General features: G+C 38.6%; 1 protein-coding gene across 3 annotated transcripts; it reads right to left on the reverse strand.

The window, feature by feature from the left end:
- Positions 1–1,174: 1,174 nt before the first annotated feature.
- snx27b (sorting nexin 27b) lies at positions 1,175–13,134 on the reverse strand. Of its 3 annotated transcripts, none has more exons than XM_063880197.1 (13): positions 12,487–13,131; positions 8,765–8,996; positions 8,418–8,610; positions 8,146–8,210; positions 7,957–8,061; positions 7,784–7,862; positions 6,729–6,892; positions 6,543–6,632; positions 5,069–5,218; positions 4,719–4,847; positions 3,971–4,030; positions 3,821–3,883; positions 1,175–3,707 (listed from the first exon to the last, which is right to left on the reverse strand). In XM_063880197.1, exons 1-13 carry the CDS (start codon positions 12,804–12,806, stop codon positions 3,663–3,665), a joined length of 1,695 nt encoding a protein of 564 aa, XP_063736267.1. In that variant the 5' UTR covers positions 12,807–13,131; the 3' UTR covers positions 1,175–3,662. The 3 variants fall into 3 exon arrangements, with proteins under 3 accessions (XP_063736267.1, XP_063736265.1, XP_063736264.1); XM_063880195.1 differs by having other exon boundaries at positions 3,835–3,883; positions 12,487–13,128; XM_063880194.1 differs by having other exon boundaries at positions 1,175–3,883; positions 12,487–13,134.
- Positions 13,135–19,406: the final 6,272 nt, after the last annotated feature.

A 19,406-nucleotide genomic window follows, 5' to 3' on the forward strand; every position in this document is an offset into this window, starting at 1 on the left:
TCTTTTGGCATGGCTGTGCGGAAACCCTTTACCCCTGAGCCTATTAATAAGGCTTTAAACTTTTTTTATTGTAAGTTCAGTATATGTGCAGGCAGGGCAGTTTGCCGTTCATTTCAATGGCCTACTGAGCTCATTTTGTCGGCTGCCGAGGCTGCCCAACATAGCTGAGAGGTGCAAAAAAGCACAAGTAATAAATCTGAGAAACTCCCCTACTGCAGGGACTCAGTCATCCAGCGGCCCTGTGTGGACAGATCCCGCAGAGCTGTTTGGAGGAGAATCACACAGAAACAGTGGAGCACGATGCAGAGAGTAAGAGGGCGGGAGGCAGAAATGTTTGGTATCAAGGGGCCACTGCAGTGAGTGGCTGCAGTTGTCGCACACATCTGCATCCACTGACTCCCGAAGCAGAGCAACTGCTGAGCCACTCATGCATCAAGTAAGGACCCTGCTGCAGACCTGATGCAGCACTCTATCTCTTAACGTGTCCACACACATGCACACGCACACACACACACACACAGAGTATAAAAGAAAGCAGTAATATAATTGACTTGTTTATCCTTGTTTTAAGGCAGTCAGCTTTTCCTTCTTTTATAGTAAAGAGGAGGGATTAGGAACATCACAGCCTATTGTAAATCTCCAAGTTTCCCCATGTACAGGAAGAAGCTGCAAATAACCCCTGTTCCCATCTTAATATTTCAGAATCCCAATGTTACATCCCATGCTGCAGCAACACATTCCACTTGTTTTTAATACATTTTCAAAGCCTCATCCTGTGATCAAGGTATGAAACTGATATCGGACCATTGGCAACACATCTCTCAGGATAGGTTTCTAGCCCAGAGATGTTTGCATTTCCAAATTCATATGCTCCCAGAAAGCATCCCACCAGCAGTCAATAGCCATTCATTACAGGGTGCAGGCACTCAATGCAGGTCGATATGCAGCGGCCATTTCCCTGCCTGTTGGGTAATTGTTTCCCAGATTTCAATTAAAGACATTAGAGTTGTGGAGATAAGAGGACAGCAAAAGGAGAGAGGAAGAAAGAAAACAGACGTCAGTACAAAAGTGAGGGAAAGAGAGGACAATCATTTTCATACGATTATTATCTCTCTGCTTGTGTGTGAGATCATCCTTTGGCAGTGTGTCAGGTTGCACCGAAAATCACAAAACGTTGCATCAATAAATTGGTTTATTTAAAAGAATATGTTACAATTTATTACAGTAAGCGACGTAACCAATCAACCTGTCTGAAATTTTACATTTCAACATGTCAAAGAATCTGCAGGTTGTCAATCTCCATCCTCTTAGCGTGACTCTTCAAAAGCCAAACCATATCAGGTGATAAACTTAACAGCGATGCTAAATTATTAACCTATTATCTTAATAAAATAAATAATGTTAGTGACACTCAACGTTAGTCAGCATGAGAGAGAGAAAGGAGGAGGGCTGAGTGCACACTTGAAGGTGGGCAGATCAGACAATGTCAGAGAATCAACCATGTCAGATACGCTCCAGTAAACGGACAAGAACCCTGGGAAATGCTTTCAGACTTTAGGATCGCAGGTCTCTAAATTCAAGGCTCAACACATTCAATTAAACCTCCTTTACACATCCACCAGGGTCCGCTGAAGCTCATTAATCACCCAAAACGGCTTTTGGGTACAGCACCATCATTATAACAAGCACTCTTAGCAAGAGTCAATCAGAGTCAACCAGTGACTCTTTACTTGCCTGCAGTATAAAAGAATACTGTTGATATTGTAGGAGCTAAATAGTAGTTAGGGCTACATATTATTTTAAATAATAATAACCAGTTATGATGTCATGGAAGTAATTATTAACATTAAGTGTCAGCAGTTCAGAGTTTAGTGATGTAATAATATCGTATGATTACATACATTGATTTAATTGTCAGCCTGAAGTCACCATTGCTTCAAATAATTATGTTTCTCATTTAGTGCCTCTGCTAAGAAGGTTACATATTGGTTTGTCAGTCCGTCCGAAAAACCCAAAAAAGGCCAAAGGCAATTTTGATCAAAGTTGTTGGAAGGAAGAACCCTTTACCCTTAGCCAATCTGGATAACAAGGTGGATACACACGTTCATTTTTACTTATGTAAACGACCTTGGCGGAGGTCTCTCTGAGTGCCCTTTCTGTTACATTATTATTATAATTACGTTATACTACGAATGAGAACATTAGCTGGGCTCATTTAGAGGGACATTGAATTACACCGTTTACTTCATTACACTGCAGCTCTGCGATAGGTTTTCTACCTAGTCTTTATTTAATGTGCCGCTTTCTTCATATCTGTATAACGCTGATGAAGTGTGCAAGCTGCCCTTTTTTGCGAATAAAAATCTTCTTCCCACTTAACCTGAATCATGAGTGCATGAGCAGTTCAACAGTACAGTGAAGTTCCAGCTACAGAGATAAATAGTGCTCCAATTAGAAAGGCCTTTTGAATTACAGGCCTATTATAAACCCTGTGGAGCTTTCAGGATCATAGTAATCAGAGCCTGCAAAAGAGCAGGAGGAGGAGAAGGACCCCTGCTGTCTCTTAGGGGTAATGCATGCACAACATATTGTAGTCCACTGTCTGAGCAGTGCTGCACATCACTGCTGCTCTACAATGGTCTCAAAATGTTAACATGTAGTGTTTATATAATAATATAAATACAAAAAAGGTTTAATGCATGGCTCTGCACACTACAAATGTCATCTGATGATGCAGTGCATAACAATAAAGTTGTTATTCAGTCAAAAATGAATGTAAACCAAACATCTGCTTCTTCGGTTACATCTCCCACATTAGGTGGCTGTTAATACTGTTGGATAAAGTGCAACATTAGTTTGAAGTTTAACATTTTTCCTGCTTGTGTCCAGTCATCACAGCTATGTCTCTGAATGAAAATGTATGTCTAACTATTTTACAACATGTCCACTTTCTCTCTCTCTCTTCTGTCACATTACAATGTTAATAGGTTTGTTTTATAGATGCAAACTGGTCAACAAATCTATGAAAATGTATGTATGCAACATAATTTAACAATGACTTACATTCTGAGGGCCTCACTCTGGTTGGACCCTTGCCTTTTGGGGCTCCCTGCACGCATTAACATGAACAAACACACCTGCACGCTAACAACTGGCCTTAAATGGACACACTGAGAGACTTCCCGTGGTATCGCTGATCAGTGTTATCTGTGTTCCCCTTTGCGAGCACTAACAGTTTGCACTTTTCCTAGTACCACAATATTTCCATATTCACTCCAGCTATCTCGTCCCAGTAGGATTACTTCAGAGGAGGCTAAAAAACCTCCCCACGTACAAGTCACATTCCACTTCAAGTCCCGGCCAATAAGCAGAAGGCCAGCATGAATCCAAGTTTCGACAGAGTTCTGCTTATGCGTGACTATGGTGCCTTGCATTCAAGAGTTCTGCTTCGTGTGTCTGTAGCTTTTTATGCTTCGGTTTATTCGATTTGTTTATTTGCAGGTGCTTGTTGGTTTGCATGTATTGGGGGTAGCTTTTCAGGTTGTAGCAGATGAAGTGTAAAGGATGACCAGGTAGTTAATAGCTGAGCGTAGCTGGGTCCGGGGCTAGATGGGGGCCGGTGTCGGTGAACGAGTTGAGTTAAGAGGTAACAATCTCCCTTCCTAGGTGCCTCCATCCCTTCTGTGCCTCAGCAGCTGGAAAATATTCTGAAACAGAAACGGCAATCAGGAGGAAGACACACTCTGTAAACACAAACACAGAGGAATTCACCCAAGCTATTGAATAATCGTAGAGCGGACAGAGGCAGGCAAAGCCTTACCTTGCCACACATACCATCTTTACTGCAGTTCTTATTGTCCTTGTCTGTAGCCTCCTCTTCCACCTGTAGAAACACACACATTGCAGGTATGAGTGAAGCACCCAATGGCTTGTAGTAAAATACCTTACAATGTTTGTAGATGGTGCTTACCTCCTTCCTCCACTTCAGCTCACAGAAGACTCTCTCGAAGCACTCATGCATGTAGTTAAACTGGATATCAGCCAGGCAAACAAATACAAAGAGAGAATCAAAAATGTACATTTAAAAAGAGAACAATGTTGATATGGTTCACATATTTTTCCTGAGAGGAATGGTTTGATATGTATGCTTATATCAATAATATTCATAACACTCATTTTCTGTACTTTTAATATAAGGGTACAGACAGCAGCTGGTTAGCTTAGCATAAAGACTAGAAACAGCAAGCTTTGCTTAATGGTAAATAAAAATACACCAACCAGCGCCTGTAAATCTCAATCATTTATGTTATGTTTAATCCTGACAAAAACTGGACAGTCAAACGTCAATTTACAGTTTTAGGGAGAAAAACTTGTTCCCTGGCAACCGCTCACAGCCAATGAGAAGCGTAGTGTAACTGGACAACACTTCGGTTTTTGTATTGATTAAACAAACGAGAGGTGAGCTTGATATGTGCTGGTAAACATTTTTCATTTTGTCCATTATTTATGCTGAGATAAGTTAACCGGCTGCTCGCAGTACAGTAGACTCATATTGATGAAAAGATATTTCCTTTACAAAATATCATATTTTGCCCATGGGTTTTAGTGTCAGAAAATCTATACATTTATGTTGTTTTTTTAATCAATCTAGAAGCTGTAATTTGACTGGTACAGGAGTGCTATTAGCATACGCAAATGAATCTAAGTGCAATACTCACATAGGGTGTAAATATCTTGACCCATCGTGGTTTCTTCTCTCCTCGTGCATATTCAAAGCAGAAGGCCATGCCCTCTTCATCTGTGTCCCACCTCTGCATCTCACCCCAGTCAAATGCAATCACTTGGTTCTAGAACAACATTGAGGCTTTAGTACACTCAATCCCTTACACATCCAACATGTGTCTTTTCACACACACACACACACACACACACACACACACACACACACACACACACACACACACACACACACACACACACACACACACACACACACACACACACACACACACACACACACACACACACACACACACACACACACACACTATTTAACAGTTGCCCTTGCCTCGAGTGTCCCTTCCTCGGTGCAGGCGTGCAGCTTGAAGTGGTGAATGCTGATGGCTGTGATGACATGGCCTTTGCGTCGCGAGTCGCAGGAACAGTGAGGGAAAAGGATCTCATTGTAGCCCTCACAACCCCTTAACAAACTCAGATACTAAGAAAGAAATTGGACAGAAGAGAGAAGTGTGTTTTAACTATATATTATAATATGTAGTTCTTAAACTGACGTGCATCTCAGAGGCAAGATGCACCTTCCAATGATAACTCTAAGCTTAACCAGCCCAATGCAGAGAACATTCACTTTAGTTATTCGCTGTAGCACAACTGATCTGAAAATAGGTAATGAGCATTGTAAGAAATGATAATCAATATTAAGAGTAACCACAACACTGTCTTATTTTGAAATACAATCTTATTTTGAAATAGTTTATTATTGTAACCGGATGTATACAACACTGATGAGGCTTGATGCCGGACGGAAGAAAACTGCGGGTTTGAGCGTTGGTTTCCTTAGCGGACAGAATCTGGATAAAGAGTGAATAGGGGAATTTCTTGTGGTGTTATACATTAAACACACAATGATTATGTCTCCTTATTGATGCTGTAATACCCTAAGGAGGGAGATGACCCTATGCCACGTATTCACTAAACTGACCGGAAGTACTGTTACGACTTGAGGCGACCAATAGGAAGAGGCGACCTCTGGACAAAGAGCAATGCAACTAAGGAATCGATCTCTTTTTGCTCGGACCCTCGGACAGTAAACACCTTGTGAACCCTATTCATGTTTTGGGCCTGTTCAAGTGTGTTCTGAGCTACTGAGCCACAGCTGTGAAGCTTGTGTAAAACCTACCGCTGCATCCATTTATTAAGTACTCCTTTTAAAACTTATAAGAGGAGCTTCACTTCGTTTTCTTTTGAATCGAGTCCTGTGCTTCGAATAAAAGAACATTTCGTACAGTATTTCCTAGCTAAGGGAAGTTAAATCTCTCCAGAACAGGGTAATCTAGTTATGTAAAAAAACCTCACTATTTCCTCGTCTTATCTACACTCTCACTGTAAGAAGAAAAGAAGAAGGATAACCTTAATTGTCCCACAGAGGGGAAATTTTACATTCTGCATTTTAACCCATCGTAGTGTTAGGAGCAGTGGGCTGCCATATGTACGGTGCCCGGGGAGCAGTGTAGGGAACATTGCCTTGCTCAGGGACACCACGGTAGCACTTGGTCTTTCGGGGACTTGAACTGGTGACCTTCCAGTTCCCAGGCCAAGTCCCTATTGACTTGGTCACCACCGCTAAAACCGTGCCTTTTGCGCTTTGTTACACACAGTTAAAGGAGACTGAACAGGGGAGAGGGAATGGTAATAGTCACATTGCTTGATTACTATAATAAGTAACTCTATCTGACTGTCTGAGCAAGTTTCCCAGGAGCAGTAGAGAGTAGCTGTTTGGTGTCTAGTGCATGTGAGAGACTGACCATAGACATCTTCTTTTGCTCCGCCAGCTTCTGCAGCTGGTAGGACTTCTGTTCTGCTTTGACAAAACCTTTCTTCACATCATCTGCAGCCTGTAAAGAAATGGCAAAATGGGGGAAACGGTTCAAACAAACCCACAAACAAAAGATTCATACACACGCTCCTAAGAAAAACAGACGTATACACACCTGGTGAAAGAAGTAGTTGACAGCAAGCTGGTTGTCATTGAGCAGGATCTCCTCTTCAGTAGTGAAGAGCCACTTTCGCAGGGTGAGGCAGGTTCCTGGGATGGCTGAGGTATAGTTCTGTACGTAGAGCTTGTGAGGGAACTCGTTGGGGGCGAGCTTTCGCACTGAGGAAGAAAAAAGTGAAGGGAGAGAGATATGCCGTTCTTAGGTGTCTAAACTTTTTTTTTTGAGCTGTCTGATTTTCAAATCGTTTATCTATTCTGCACAGGAAAAATAAAATAGCATGTAGTGATAAATAAAGCTCAGCGCAACGTCAACCAGTAAGGTCTTTATATCTGTCATTCACATATTTCCATCTTACTACGCCCACCCCTCCAATCAGCAGTCAGGTACGTTCAGCTAAACCTGGTAATCACTTTTATCGGCTCAGTATTCCCCTCCCGAATGATACACAACGGGGTCTAATCGCCAAACACCATCACATTCATCTGTGTATTCTTGGCAATAAATATATATTGTTACATCCAAACAAGTTTCTCCTGATTGAAATAAGTAATATGCTACATGTTCTGCTTGGTCACCACATCTTGTTGATAAGCAGTGGGAAAAAAATAACAAAATAATATGAATGGACTTACTGATTAGTATTGGAGAGGAAGGGGAGGGGGCGGGAATAATACTAAACTCCTGAGACATGTACTCAAAACTCTCTCTTGAATTCACTGCTATTGTACTGCTGCTTCTGCATAGCAAACAATTCATAAAGAATAAATTCAGTGGGGCTGCATGGGTTGAACATTCTTCTGATATACAGTAGATTTATAAGCTGCTACAAATATCTACATTATCCTCATACTTAACTAGCCTTGAGAAAGTGAGGATCGGTTGAAGTGCCTTATGAACATTCTTGCACAAATGCACTCTAGATACTTATCATTTCTGAAAGGTCGGCTGTATTAGTCGAAATATGTGTTTTGAAGGACCAAGGGAAACGTTTTCAGAATAGAAAGAAGCGTGCACAAAAACTAAAAGCTCAAATACATGTTCTTGCTAACCGAAGGTGTGGTTGATGACCTCAAACAGAGCGAAGTAGCTGGCTGTTACACTGTCCATCCCTAGTTTCATAACCACAGCCTGAAAAGGAAAGCCAGAGAGAGACAAAGTCAGAGAAGGTGAAGGAATAAAACGGATAAGGTCATGGTTATAATGTGTAACTATGTGTTTTCACCTGGTACACCTGGTCTGTAGTGGAGTTTTTACGAACTCTGACGGTTAGCGTAGTTTTGTCGGGCATGGCTATTCTTAACTCCACATCTGACACGCCATTATAGTTCTATGTAATTGGAAGGAGAGACACACTGCACATGAGTCACAGGCAAAGGACCACAAAAAGATACAAAGGTGTTTTTTTTTTTACCTCATCTGATTCAGACAGGAACTCCTGCATGATGTCACTTTCGCCGATTATCCTTACAGAGCACACTGCAAACAAAAGATATAAGAAGGCAACCGTTATTTTATATGAAATATCAGTGGTCATGCAATGGCACAAACAATGTATTAATGGACTCTGGAGAGGACAGTATTTCTTCCAGACCTTTCCACACTTTTTATCTCCTTAAGTTTACAAACCAAACAGGATGATGCTAATTACTACATGTTATCTTTACTTTTTTTTTTTCCTCTAACCTTTCTCTAGGTATTCCTCCAGACCTCTGCGTCGCGCGTCCAACTGCTGCTCCGACAGTGAAAAGGGCCATTTCCCAGGCAGTTTTGGGAACGTAAAGTTAGCAAATTCCCTCTTCAGATTTTGGTGTAAGATCACAAACTCACGGTAACGCTTGGAGCATAGCTGCCTGCCCGCCATGTATACATTATATACCTGTACGAGAATGCAGTGTTGGAATAGAAAACACAATGGCAAAATCAGAAAAATCCTCCTGCTAAATGAGCTGTCACTCAGTCATCCTTTATTGTTAAATTCCAAGCTCCTTCTCTCAATTAGCCATCTAAAAGTCATCCACAAGTGCACCCACCACAAACTTTTCCTGGTTGAGCTCAGTGTGTTTGTAGCTCGGTACAGAGATGGGGACAGCCTGCTTGTCGGAGTAGTCATAACAGGACTGGGCTGAAACGTCATCTCCGGGATCGAGGCATTCGGCCTCCTGGGGTGGGACAGACAGCACGGCCAGCACCAGCTCCCTCTCTCCGGCCCGGATCAGGTCCACCACCTGCTTGTGGGTCGCTCCCTCTACATTTACACCATTTCTGTTGGAAACAGAGGAAGAGATGTAGATTATTAAGCTTCTCATTTTATTAGAGCAGAGCATTATTTACTATCTTGCTTAAGTTATTAAACTTTTAAGAGCACTACTTATATTGATCGTGTTTACGGCACATTATGCAACACATATGATAACATTATGTAAATAATTCAGCGCCTCGTAAATCACTCTTATTTTTTTCCGTCTCACATCTTCAACTGCATGCATTTTTTCTAAAAGTTATCACGATAATATGGCGGTTATTTAACCATGATAATCCTGACGAAATCTGATATTGGGATAGCCCTGAAATGACAGAAATGGATTAAAGCTTTTCTGAAGAAAATCAAGTGAAACAGCTTCTGTTTGTGCGTGGCAGAAAGAGAGGCTATGGCCTTAAACCACTCTAAAATCTTCCCCCACAGGCATAACACTTTTGGGTTATGTCATTAGCACAGCTGAGCATGAGTAACCTTTTGGCAGGCATGATGATGACTGTTGTACTCCTGACCAATTGTTTATTTTACTCAACAACAACAAAAAAGCATTGTATGAACCATGCCAGAATAATAGTAGTAATTTACATTATTTTGAGTTTTATATTATTTGCAAATGAAATGGACTGCTGCAATTTAAACAACAGCTAACAGAAATTAGCATGAATAAATTGACAAAAAAAATTCTGACTAAGAAATCTCTCAAATGTCACTCAAATGTTAATTTGCATAACCTGAGTTCAACCCAGTCAAAAAGATAAAATCTTAATCATTATTTGTGTGGCATACATACATCTGTTAGTAAAAGCTGGGGTTCTGATACGATGGCTTTTTCTTTGAGTCTTGCCAGATAGGTCAGTGTTAGATTTGTTTTTAAACGTTGCACTTATCGCACGGAAAAACGGTCATGTAAAAAGTCTCCTTTCTCTGTTTCAGCAGTGCCTAATAAAGACCAAACATTTCCAACATTCATTCAGGGATGGAACTGTATGCAAAATGTTTATATTATATAGATCACATCACTGGTGCAAAAAAATAACAACGTTATTTATCAAAAGAAGCATGTCTGTGTAATGCCTCACCAGGGACAACAGTGCATAGAAAGTTTAGAAAATAAGAAATAAAAACAGCAATCTGAGTGATACACAGACTAAAGAAGGCAATTCATCACATTGCCGCAAAAAGCTGTACATCTAGTACTACCAAGTGCCTGCTGAATTGCATTATAACATAGAACCTGTGTTGGATTGTTGGAGCTATATATTGTTTGATTTGCTTTATATTATTTAATTGTTAAACATTTATTTACTTGCGGTTTTTGTGAATGGTGAATATATTATTTATTACTGTTGTTATTTAGTGTGTTAAAGTCATTTCTATGCTTTTATTTTGAAGGCATGTTTGGGCACTGGGTGATTAGGGCACCTGGTGTAATTGTATATTTGAGACACGTGGTGGTTGGGGTAAAGCACTAGTATTTTTTTACCAGGGTGATTCAATCCACAAGTAAAGTCATAGGAAAGGCTTAAGGAAAGGAATCAATAGGAAACCTGCTTGTTGTTCTTTTGTTCATGATATTGGATCATGCAAATAAATAGAGATTCTTGTCTGGACATGGATCATTGCCCTGCGTAAGATTCACTAACTGGTGCCTCAGCGGCATTGTTATTTTAATTAATTATCTGTTTTATTTCTATATGATTTTGGCTGCTATCGGATAGATGATCTGTTATGTCAGCACGGCACGACTTATTTTGAGAGGGTGACACACTGCCAAAGCTCTATAATACCATAACTCAAGGAAAAAGATAACTACACAGCACCATGTGACGAAGTCAAGGAAAGCCTTCTGAGCCAGGTGCACAAAAGATGATTGTTAAGGTGGAAATAAGCAAAGACCAAAAGGGGAGGGACACAAATAAAACCATATTTATATATTTATTTTGCAGGTGTAGTAGGAGAAACAACCCATGTCTATCACTACACAAAACACACACTAAGCATTTTGGCAGACTGTGACTATATAATAAGCAACTGCATGATCTTGTGCTCTCTGCTCTTGCATTATCAGCACTTCTGAGTATATTTAGCTTTTGAGAGACATTTTCCTGTGTCGTATATAATTCAAGGAGTAATTTTTGGAGTGTTTTATATGTTGTAATGTATGCCACAATGATATACACTAGAACAGGGAACAGGAATTGTTTTGGAGTACTAAACTTTATGCATTTCCTTTATCATCGAGCAGAAGGCAAAAAAAAGTTTTCTCATACAATTGATTATTCTGCATCAAAGACTCAGGATGTGGAAGTTGTTTGTAAATTTGCAAAGAAGTATTTAATGTATAGAGCAAAGCGGAATGGAGACTCTACACCACTGCAGCTAGTATGCAGGTACTTCATGGTTTACTTACTTAAGTTATTGTGAACATACTATGCCTTGAATGAAGGGATCAATGCTCTATGTGTTTATGCTTAGTCATATCCGGGCCTGTCTTATTTACTGAATGGAAAAAGACAGTACCTTTTAAATAATAATGCTAGTAAAGTATCAAATGCTAAAGCCTAAACGGAGGCAAAATAAACAAGTGCAAGGGGTAGCATGAAGATGAACGAAACAATTACATTCATATCAGTGAACGAAGCAAATGTGATAAGGCGGTGAATATAAAGGGCTTTGTATCCAAAAACATATAAACATACATCCACATGCTTTCACACAACACACAGAAATAATGGGGTCAACAAACTGCCAGGTTACTGCATGCCATCCATTAACAAAGCAGTGTGCAAAAAAACCAGCCAATGGGGCACTGGGTTTTAGAGAAGGGAAGCCAATCAGAATTGAACTAAAAGCATCCCTCCCTTTCTGCATCACATTTTTCCACACAAGCACACACACTGAAGTGCCAGTATGGATGCTGAGCTGTGTGCTCCTTTCCATAGCAACAGAACCTAACATAAGCAAGCAGTCTCCATGCATACTAACACCACACTATCCTGAATTAAGCAGCACACATAAGTGCTCACTTATAGTAACACCAAGGACATGTGTGGTTAACTGACCAACTAAACTTCATTATCAATTCTAGCCAAGCAAAGCTATGGCTATTTGCTGCAGTGTGTTATGCAGAGATGCATACTGTATGTGGTTCCAATGATATTAATGTCTAGCTAGACAGGGTGACTTGGCATGCTGTGGACGAGTGGAATAGGTTTCAGTATGAGGGGAATTCCTAATGATCCCTGTTTTTTTTTCTCTCCGACACACAGACATCCATTCATGAACATGAATGAATGCTATGCCCTGCAAGACCTGCATGATAGTGCATGATCAATGAGGCTTTTTGGTGATTCTCATTGACGTCAAAGATTAATGAAATGATGCTCATTGATGCTGCTCGTCTCAATTTGTATTAACAATCATTTTGAGATGCAAAAGTCATGTGTAGGTTACTTAAAACATGCAGTCGGTTAAGCTAAAATAGCAGCCACTTACACCTCAATAATCCTGTCGCCCTTGGAAATACCGGCTCTGTCGGCGGCTCCTCCAGGTAGGACAGCACTGACATGTTGCAGGGGAGCGTACAGTTCTCCGTTAATGCTCCGTAGTTGCCCACCTTCACTGACTTGTCCCCGAACATTGAAGCCATAGCCCGAGTCAGACTTCACTATCTGCACCAGCCGTGGGCCTGAAGTAACGGTGGTTGCCTGGCAGCTGCCCGGCGTAACGTTACCGCTACCGGAGCCGTTACGCGAAGAAGGGTGAGGTAACGGAGGGACTGATGAACAAATTCCCTCTCCCTCGACGTCCGCCATTTTTTTATACTCCTTGTCTCATCTACGCCAATTCAGCTAACGATAAATATCCTACAAACATGAGCTTGTAGTAGCAGGCTAATCAGCTTGGCTAGCGAAATGACCGATATCTCCGGAAAGAGCCGACAGAGTTCGATGATTCGCGAGCGCGGCCCAGGATGTGTTCCATGTAGGTCAGACTTCTTTCCGCGTTCGGTGAGTTTCCTTTCCTGTGTGGGCCATATAATCAGTGGTGTAAAGTAAGTATATTTACTCAAGAACTGAATTTAAGTACAACTTTGAGGGACTTGTACTTAACTTGAGTATTTATGTGTATGTTTTTATTGACTCCTGCATTATTTAGCTTATTATATTTTTTCTTCTGACATGTACATAGTTTACTTCATCTGCATTTCTGCACATTAGTCTTGCAGCAAAAATCTGCACTAGTTTGGTTCAACTCTATTCTACTCTGTTTCTTCTTTTAAATGGTTATTGTTTGATCTCCTGTATATATTATGTTGGATTGTTGGAGGAGCCTGGGTCTTGATATTTCCATTGCTAGATCTACACTGTAGCTACTGTGCATATGAAATAAAAGCTTGAATTGAATTTTCAATTTTCTGCTACTTTGAAGAAGTTCTACTTCAATTCAGAGGTAAATATTGTACTTTTACACTCCACTACATGTATTTCTTAACTTAAGTTACTTTACAGATTTGGATTAATCATAAAAACATATATTATCACTTAAATAAGACTTTAGTCACACCTTGAAGAAGAAGAAGAAGAAGAAGAAGAAGAGAAGAAGAAGAAGAAGAAGAAGAAGAAGAAGAAGAAGAAGAAGAAGATATACTTTATTAATCCCTTACAGGGAAATTTCTTTCTTTGGGCAACTTCCCTGAGGTCCGAGATGCCTATTGAAAACAGGGTTAATTGGTCAATTGATTTAATATAATGGCATTCATTTAAAAATATTTAGTGCATGTGAAAAGCTAACCCAGGTGATGCATTGTTTCATTACCTTGAGACCCTGTCTTGCAGAGTGGCTTTAAGTCCAAGTTTTGTTGAAGTGCAATATACTTTAACGGCAATTAGATTGATCTATTTCAATAAATTCCAGTTTTCTTATTTGCTATATTGCTGGAAATGAATGTCGCTGTCATGTGCAGCATGCTTCATGGAAGTGGCAGGGTGATAAACAAGAAAGAAAGAAAGAAAGGGGAACGAGGTGGGAGGTCATTAGTGGCCATAAAAGGAATAATTCACCCTGTAAACCATACATTTTAGGATTCATTTTAACCACATTATTGGGTTCTCACCTTGGAGGCTTGTGAGAATGACAATGTTTTTTTAATAATTCAATATAACATGTGAGTTAGTGATAGATAAGTATTGTTTTTAAGGGGAAAGCAACTAAACAGGGAAATACTTGTCAATATTTGAATAGATAATGGATCTCTTAAATGAGGAGCTAAGAGATATTTCTTTTACATGTTCTATGGCTTTTCAGAGTATGTTTTGAATAATATTTTAAAAGGCATTTTAAAGAGATGGCTGGCTGTTGGAGTTTTCACAATATATGATTTGTTTAATGGCACACACAAACAATTATAAAATGTGACAACTTTTATTTGTGTTAGTTAAGATCTGATATTTAAAAATCAATGATTTATGCTCAAAGACACACCTTTTAGGTTCTTTAAGCCAACATAAGAAACCATCAATGATTTATCTGTGTTTCCCCAGAACACATAATAATAATAATAATAATAATAATAATAATAATAATAATAATAATAATAATAATAATAATAATAATAATAATAATAATAATAATGTACTTTTATAGATTCTGTTCTTATTTTCCAATAGCGGACATCATAATGAACATTGTTTCTCCAAAATGGGTAAACTCTGGGAAATCAACAGTGCCACTACTGTCCTGATCCAGCTTGTTGAAGAATTCGCCAACCGTTGTTTTGTCTATCTAAAGAGATAAAGTCCATAGAAGTTGTTATTCAATTTTAAAACATAAACATTTTTCAAAGAAGCGTACACAAAATAAAACACGTTTCAACTAATAAAAACATCTCCATGAAAACATGTTTTAGTTTGAACGTCACTATGATATGCAAATTAAAAATTGCTATAATCTTTCTATGGATTGATATTTAAATCCTATACATAGCATTAATGAAACAATGCTACATTATAGATATCAACTATTTAGCTAATTCAAATGCATAACGGTTAATCATTCATGTCGAAATTTTAAAAAATGTTTCCACTTACCAAGATCCATGATTGAGTAGGTAGGAGGATGGAAGAGTGGGATTTGTAAAGAGAAGACAGACACTTTTCTTCATATAGAGAGGCTGACATTCCCCTTTTCAAGACCCACGCCCTAGTTTTTGATTTTTTTCCTTAATTTCTTCCCCCCACAAAAGCTTACACAATGTCAGAGGCTGTATTCATAAAGCTACCTGGTACAAAGATTTGTACCTTGTGACAAACCTATAAGAAAACTCTCAAATGATGCTGTTTTATAATAAAAGTACCAGCCTTTGAGAGAGCTGAAAAACTATAACGAGTATAGATGAGTCATTTCAAAAGACCAACAATGTTCTTAAGCAGAAGAGAAAATGGCAATAACCTAAGAGGTAAGAGAAATGTTCTCCAAACGCTTTTTAACAATGAGTAATGAAATAGATGAAATGCCAAAATTACCAGCATGGTTAATAATCCCAAACAAACCAATGTAACCACTGTCAGCATTTGATTAGGCCACTGTGTTTCTAAACAACTTGTAGGCTATATCCTAAGTATGGCTCACAATTTATTTAACAAGGGCGTTTTATTACCTAACATAATAATCATCATTATACCATGTCTGAATAGTGACACAGTTGTATGCTATTACCTCACTGTACTTTTAAACACTTTCAAAAATGTAATTTAATAACATTTATTATATTTAATTTTTGCTTTACGTGTTCTGCTTGTATTTATTGATTCTATTCATTTATGTTTCAATATCTCGACTGTAGTGAACTTTCCGTTGTTTATTGCGTTGGTTATTTTTTTTGTATGTGACGCACTTTATAAATGTTGTTTTCTTCAGGGCCAATATCGAATTTAGGTTTTAGAATAATTTCCTTCATTTATACAACTAACACATTTTGTCTGGCATGGTGCATACCAGGATAACATTTTTTTATGTAAAAAGGTTCCTGCATACCTGATATCTGTCAGGGTTTTCACAGCAAGGCAACTTGTGAATTGTAATGCTAATGGAAAAAGGAATCTCTCTTTGTATTATTTTTTAAGCTAGTCTATTTTAGTTGATATATTCATTGATTGTTGTAATTATTTATTTTACATCAATACATCAAAAATGTTTCAACTAATAAAAACATCTCCATGAAAATATGTTTTAGTTTTTTTGCTGTGTGCAGTAAAATCTGATTATTAGTGTTATGGTTGTTAAGTACCTAGAGATATATACACCTATACAGACAGTAAGAAAAGGACCATAACAAAGCAGACTCAGGAGACACCGTGAGTCACTGGTGAGAAATGTTTGTGGCCTACTGTTTTGTAAATTCTGTCCTCCTTACACAAACACACCAACATCTACAGAACATATTTGCTAAGTATGTGAGCAATTAATAACTCTTAACTGGCTTTAAAACTATTGTGATAGTTAACCCTTTCCTTGCCAATATCTTTCAACAACACACTAATTGTGGTGTTAGAGTGACACACATAGAAATGAAGCTCAGGGCAAGTTCTCTCAGCAGTCAAGCTTTAAAATTGTTCTCCTCTCTCCTGCAGTGGTTTGGTGTGGCCCCCTTCCACACCATCCACCTCCATTCATCATATCATCCAGAGAGCTAACCCAAAGACGTCATCACACCTCCTCTTCTTCCCATCTCCTCATCAAATCCAGATCTTTAACATCACCACCAGTTCTAGACCCGGGGGGGGGGGTCTCACGGCTGCATTTCCCCTTAAGATATATGATATCAGGATCAGGGTCTAATCGCATAAAGACTATGACATTTCTATCACATGGGTGTCAATAAATGTGCTTTAAACTAAATGAAGGCTTTCCTGATTGAAGTTTTTTTATGTGAATTGCCATGGTGCACTACAGCAGTTTGTGGTTTTTTCCTTGTCCTATAATCCAGTTAATTAGAAGAGCATGCCAAAGATGTACTGTGATGAAAAGCAAACGGCTTTCTTACAAAAAGCAGTTTTATCTTACTTTGTTTCTTAATTGATTTGCTTGATTTCAGCATTTTTAAATGATGTGTCTATCTTTCATGAAATATATACAGATTTAACCGTTTTTTTAGCCAGACCACTTTCTGTGGGTAGTTGGTCTATCACTGAACTGAAAGACTGAATTAACAACATCACTATTGGACAGATTGCCATGTAATTTGGTTCAGATAACATGAGTTCACATCTCATCTCTGAAATGTCCACAAATCCACTTGATGGATTGTTACTGACGTTTGTACAGACATTTATGGTTCCCACTCACATCATAGCTTACCATTATACCTAAACAGGTTTAAAATGTTTTCTAAGCATGCATTAGTAACCAGCTCAAAGTACACCTGTGCCTAAATGAAGCCTCAGAAGTATGCCAACGTGTGCCTGCATGTTTTTCTTTTTACATTTTTTAAAACATTAATCTGACAGTTGAAATGTACAGACTCAAGACACACAGTGGCAGTATCTGCAGACATTCAACATCTCTGCTGCAAATAAAAGTAAAAAAAATAAAAAACTCAGCATTAGTTTTTGATGTATGAATATAGCAATGTGAGACCTGGTGAAAGCTTGGAGTGTCATACACTACCATTACTGTTCGGAGCAGGGCTGCTTATTTTTGCCAAAGCAGGCGTCAAGGTATGCTGCATAGTCTCTCACTTCTTTGTGCCAACGCCCCAAAAAACTAAACAAACCAGTATTTAACTGTGTGTGTGGGTGTGACATGCTACTGCTCTGTTCTGGCTATAGCTAACAAGTTTGAAGTCTATTTTAGGAGCTTTCTCTTACTTCAGCTTGATAGAATTAATCACGTTAATCGAAGTTTAAACTGCAATTCAGTGAAGGCATATTGCTTCACTTACTTCTGTCTTTAATCTTTATTTGTTTTTTAGTCCAATTTGGAAATCCAGATGTTACATGGGAAATGTTGATACCATTGATGATTTGAATGACTTAGACCTTAGAATACACTCGCAACACACACGGGAATTAAAATAAAGAATAAAAAGCCACCTGTATAGCCTCTTGCAAAGGTGGAAAAAATAACATGGTGGGGTGTGTTCGTCACACTGCTTAAAGTAAGGTCTGGCGATCCCTCCTGTGGTGAAAGCTCAGTGTCTTCTCTGAGAACTTATAAACCACTGTTGGACTGAACGTGGCAACTAGTAGTTTATCTACATTTTGCAATTCACATTTTAGAGTTCAAAAATGTTTGCACCATATCAAGGAAATGAAACGTTTTTATTTTACCAGTTGAACCTCTTTCATTCTGCCCTGACATGTAACAAGATAGGACTGTTGTTTAGACCAGTGTTTAAGCTGTACGTATTGTCCAAAATGGTGCAAGTAAAGTATACTGTTCAAAAACAATTCTAATGTTACAAAAGTGGCAAGTGAGGCAACTGGTACATTTTTTTTAGACCTGTGCTGAAGTTGGCACTTTTTAAATAAGCTCAACTGAGGGAATTTTTGCTGGGATTTGATTTCAAGTTTCATATTCTCTTATGATTTTGCATCACATGTACATTGTACAAAATCATTTGATTCCTCCATGACATATTCTTAGTACAAAGGCGGTGGGGAGTACATATTGAACTAAAACACTTTAATTACTAGTGTGTGTTTCTTCCGGTCTACGGGATTAATGATATGTCTTTGTGCAATAGGCGTTAGCGTTCATTTAGGCTTAGACAGTATAGCTGCATTTAAAAAGCATGATATTTTAAACTGACTATTTATATCACAACTGGTTGTACACCTGCTTGTTCACACAAATAGTCAAACTAAACACTGCATCATTCAATATATTGCATAATCATTCTCTGCTACTGTTATGGCCTGCATACAATTCATAGTGATTTCATGTCAAATGTAATATATTATGTAATCAAAACTGTGATATGGACGCATTCCTGTTGTTAGATGGAATAAGTGGTCACCTGCGAAAAGACTCTATGAAAGACTTCATTGAATATTGTATGGATAAAGTAAGATTTCTGTGCCATAATGGTAAACTCTGCATATTTTGTACAAGCCTCTTTCTTAAAGTTTTACATCAAATGCCTTCTGTGATTTTTTCCCCGTAATTTACATTCAGCAACTAATCAGGATCATTTCATCCTGTTTAAAAAGAGGTGATTTCTGACCAAAAGCACAAGAAGGAGCTGTCTTTGGTTTTGAATTACATACATGATGCTTTGACCTATTTGAGATCAAGTGCATTCTGTTTATTCAGATCGAACTGGCGGTTCTGTTGGATTCATAATGGCAGAGCTTTCAAACTTATTTTTGCAAATAAGTGAGGATAAATGGTGTCATACGAAAGATGAATACTAA

The sequence above is a fragment of the Eleginops maclovinus genome, chromosome 3 (assembly GCF_036324505.1).
Source record: "Eleginops maclovinus isolate JMC-PN-2008 ecotype Puerto Natales chromosome 3, JC_Emac_rtc_rv5, whole genome shotgun sequence".
Classification (NCBI taxonomy): Eukaryota; Metazoa; Chordata; class Actinopteri; order Perciformes; family Eleginopidae; genus Eleginops; species Eleginops maclovinus.

Coding starts and splice junctions, on each gene's coding strand:
- snx27b (XM_063880194.1), bottom strand. CDS start 12,806: ATGGCGGACGTCGAGGGAGAGGGAATTTGTTCATCAGTCCCTCCGTTA. Junction 8,997..12,486: donor GGCGACAGGATTATTGAGGT/GTAAGTGGCTGC, acceptor TGTTTCCAACAG/AAATGGTGTAAATGTAGAGG. Junction 4,031..4,718: donor TCAAGATATTTACACCCTAT/GTGAGTATTGCA, acceptor GCTGATATCCAG/TTTAACTACATGCATGAGTG.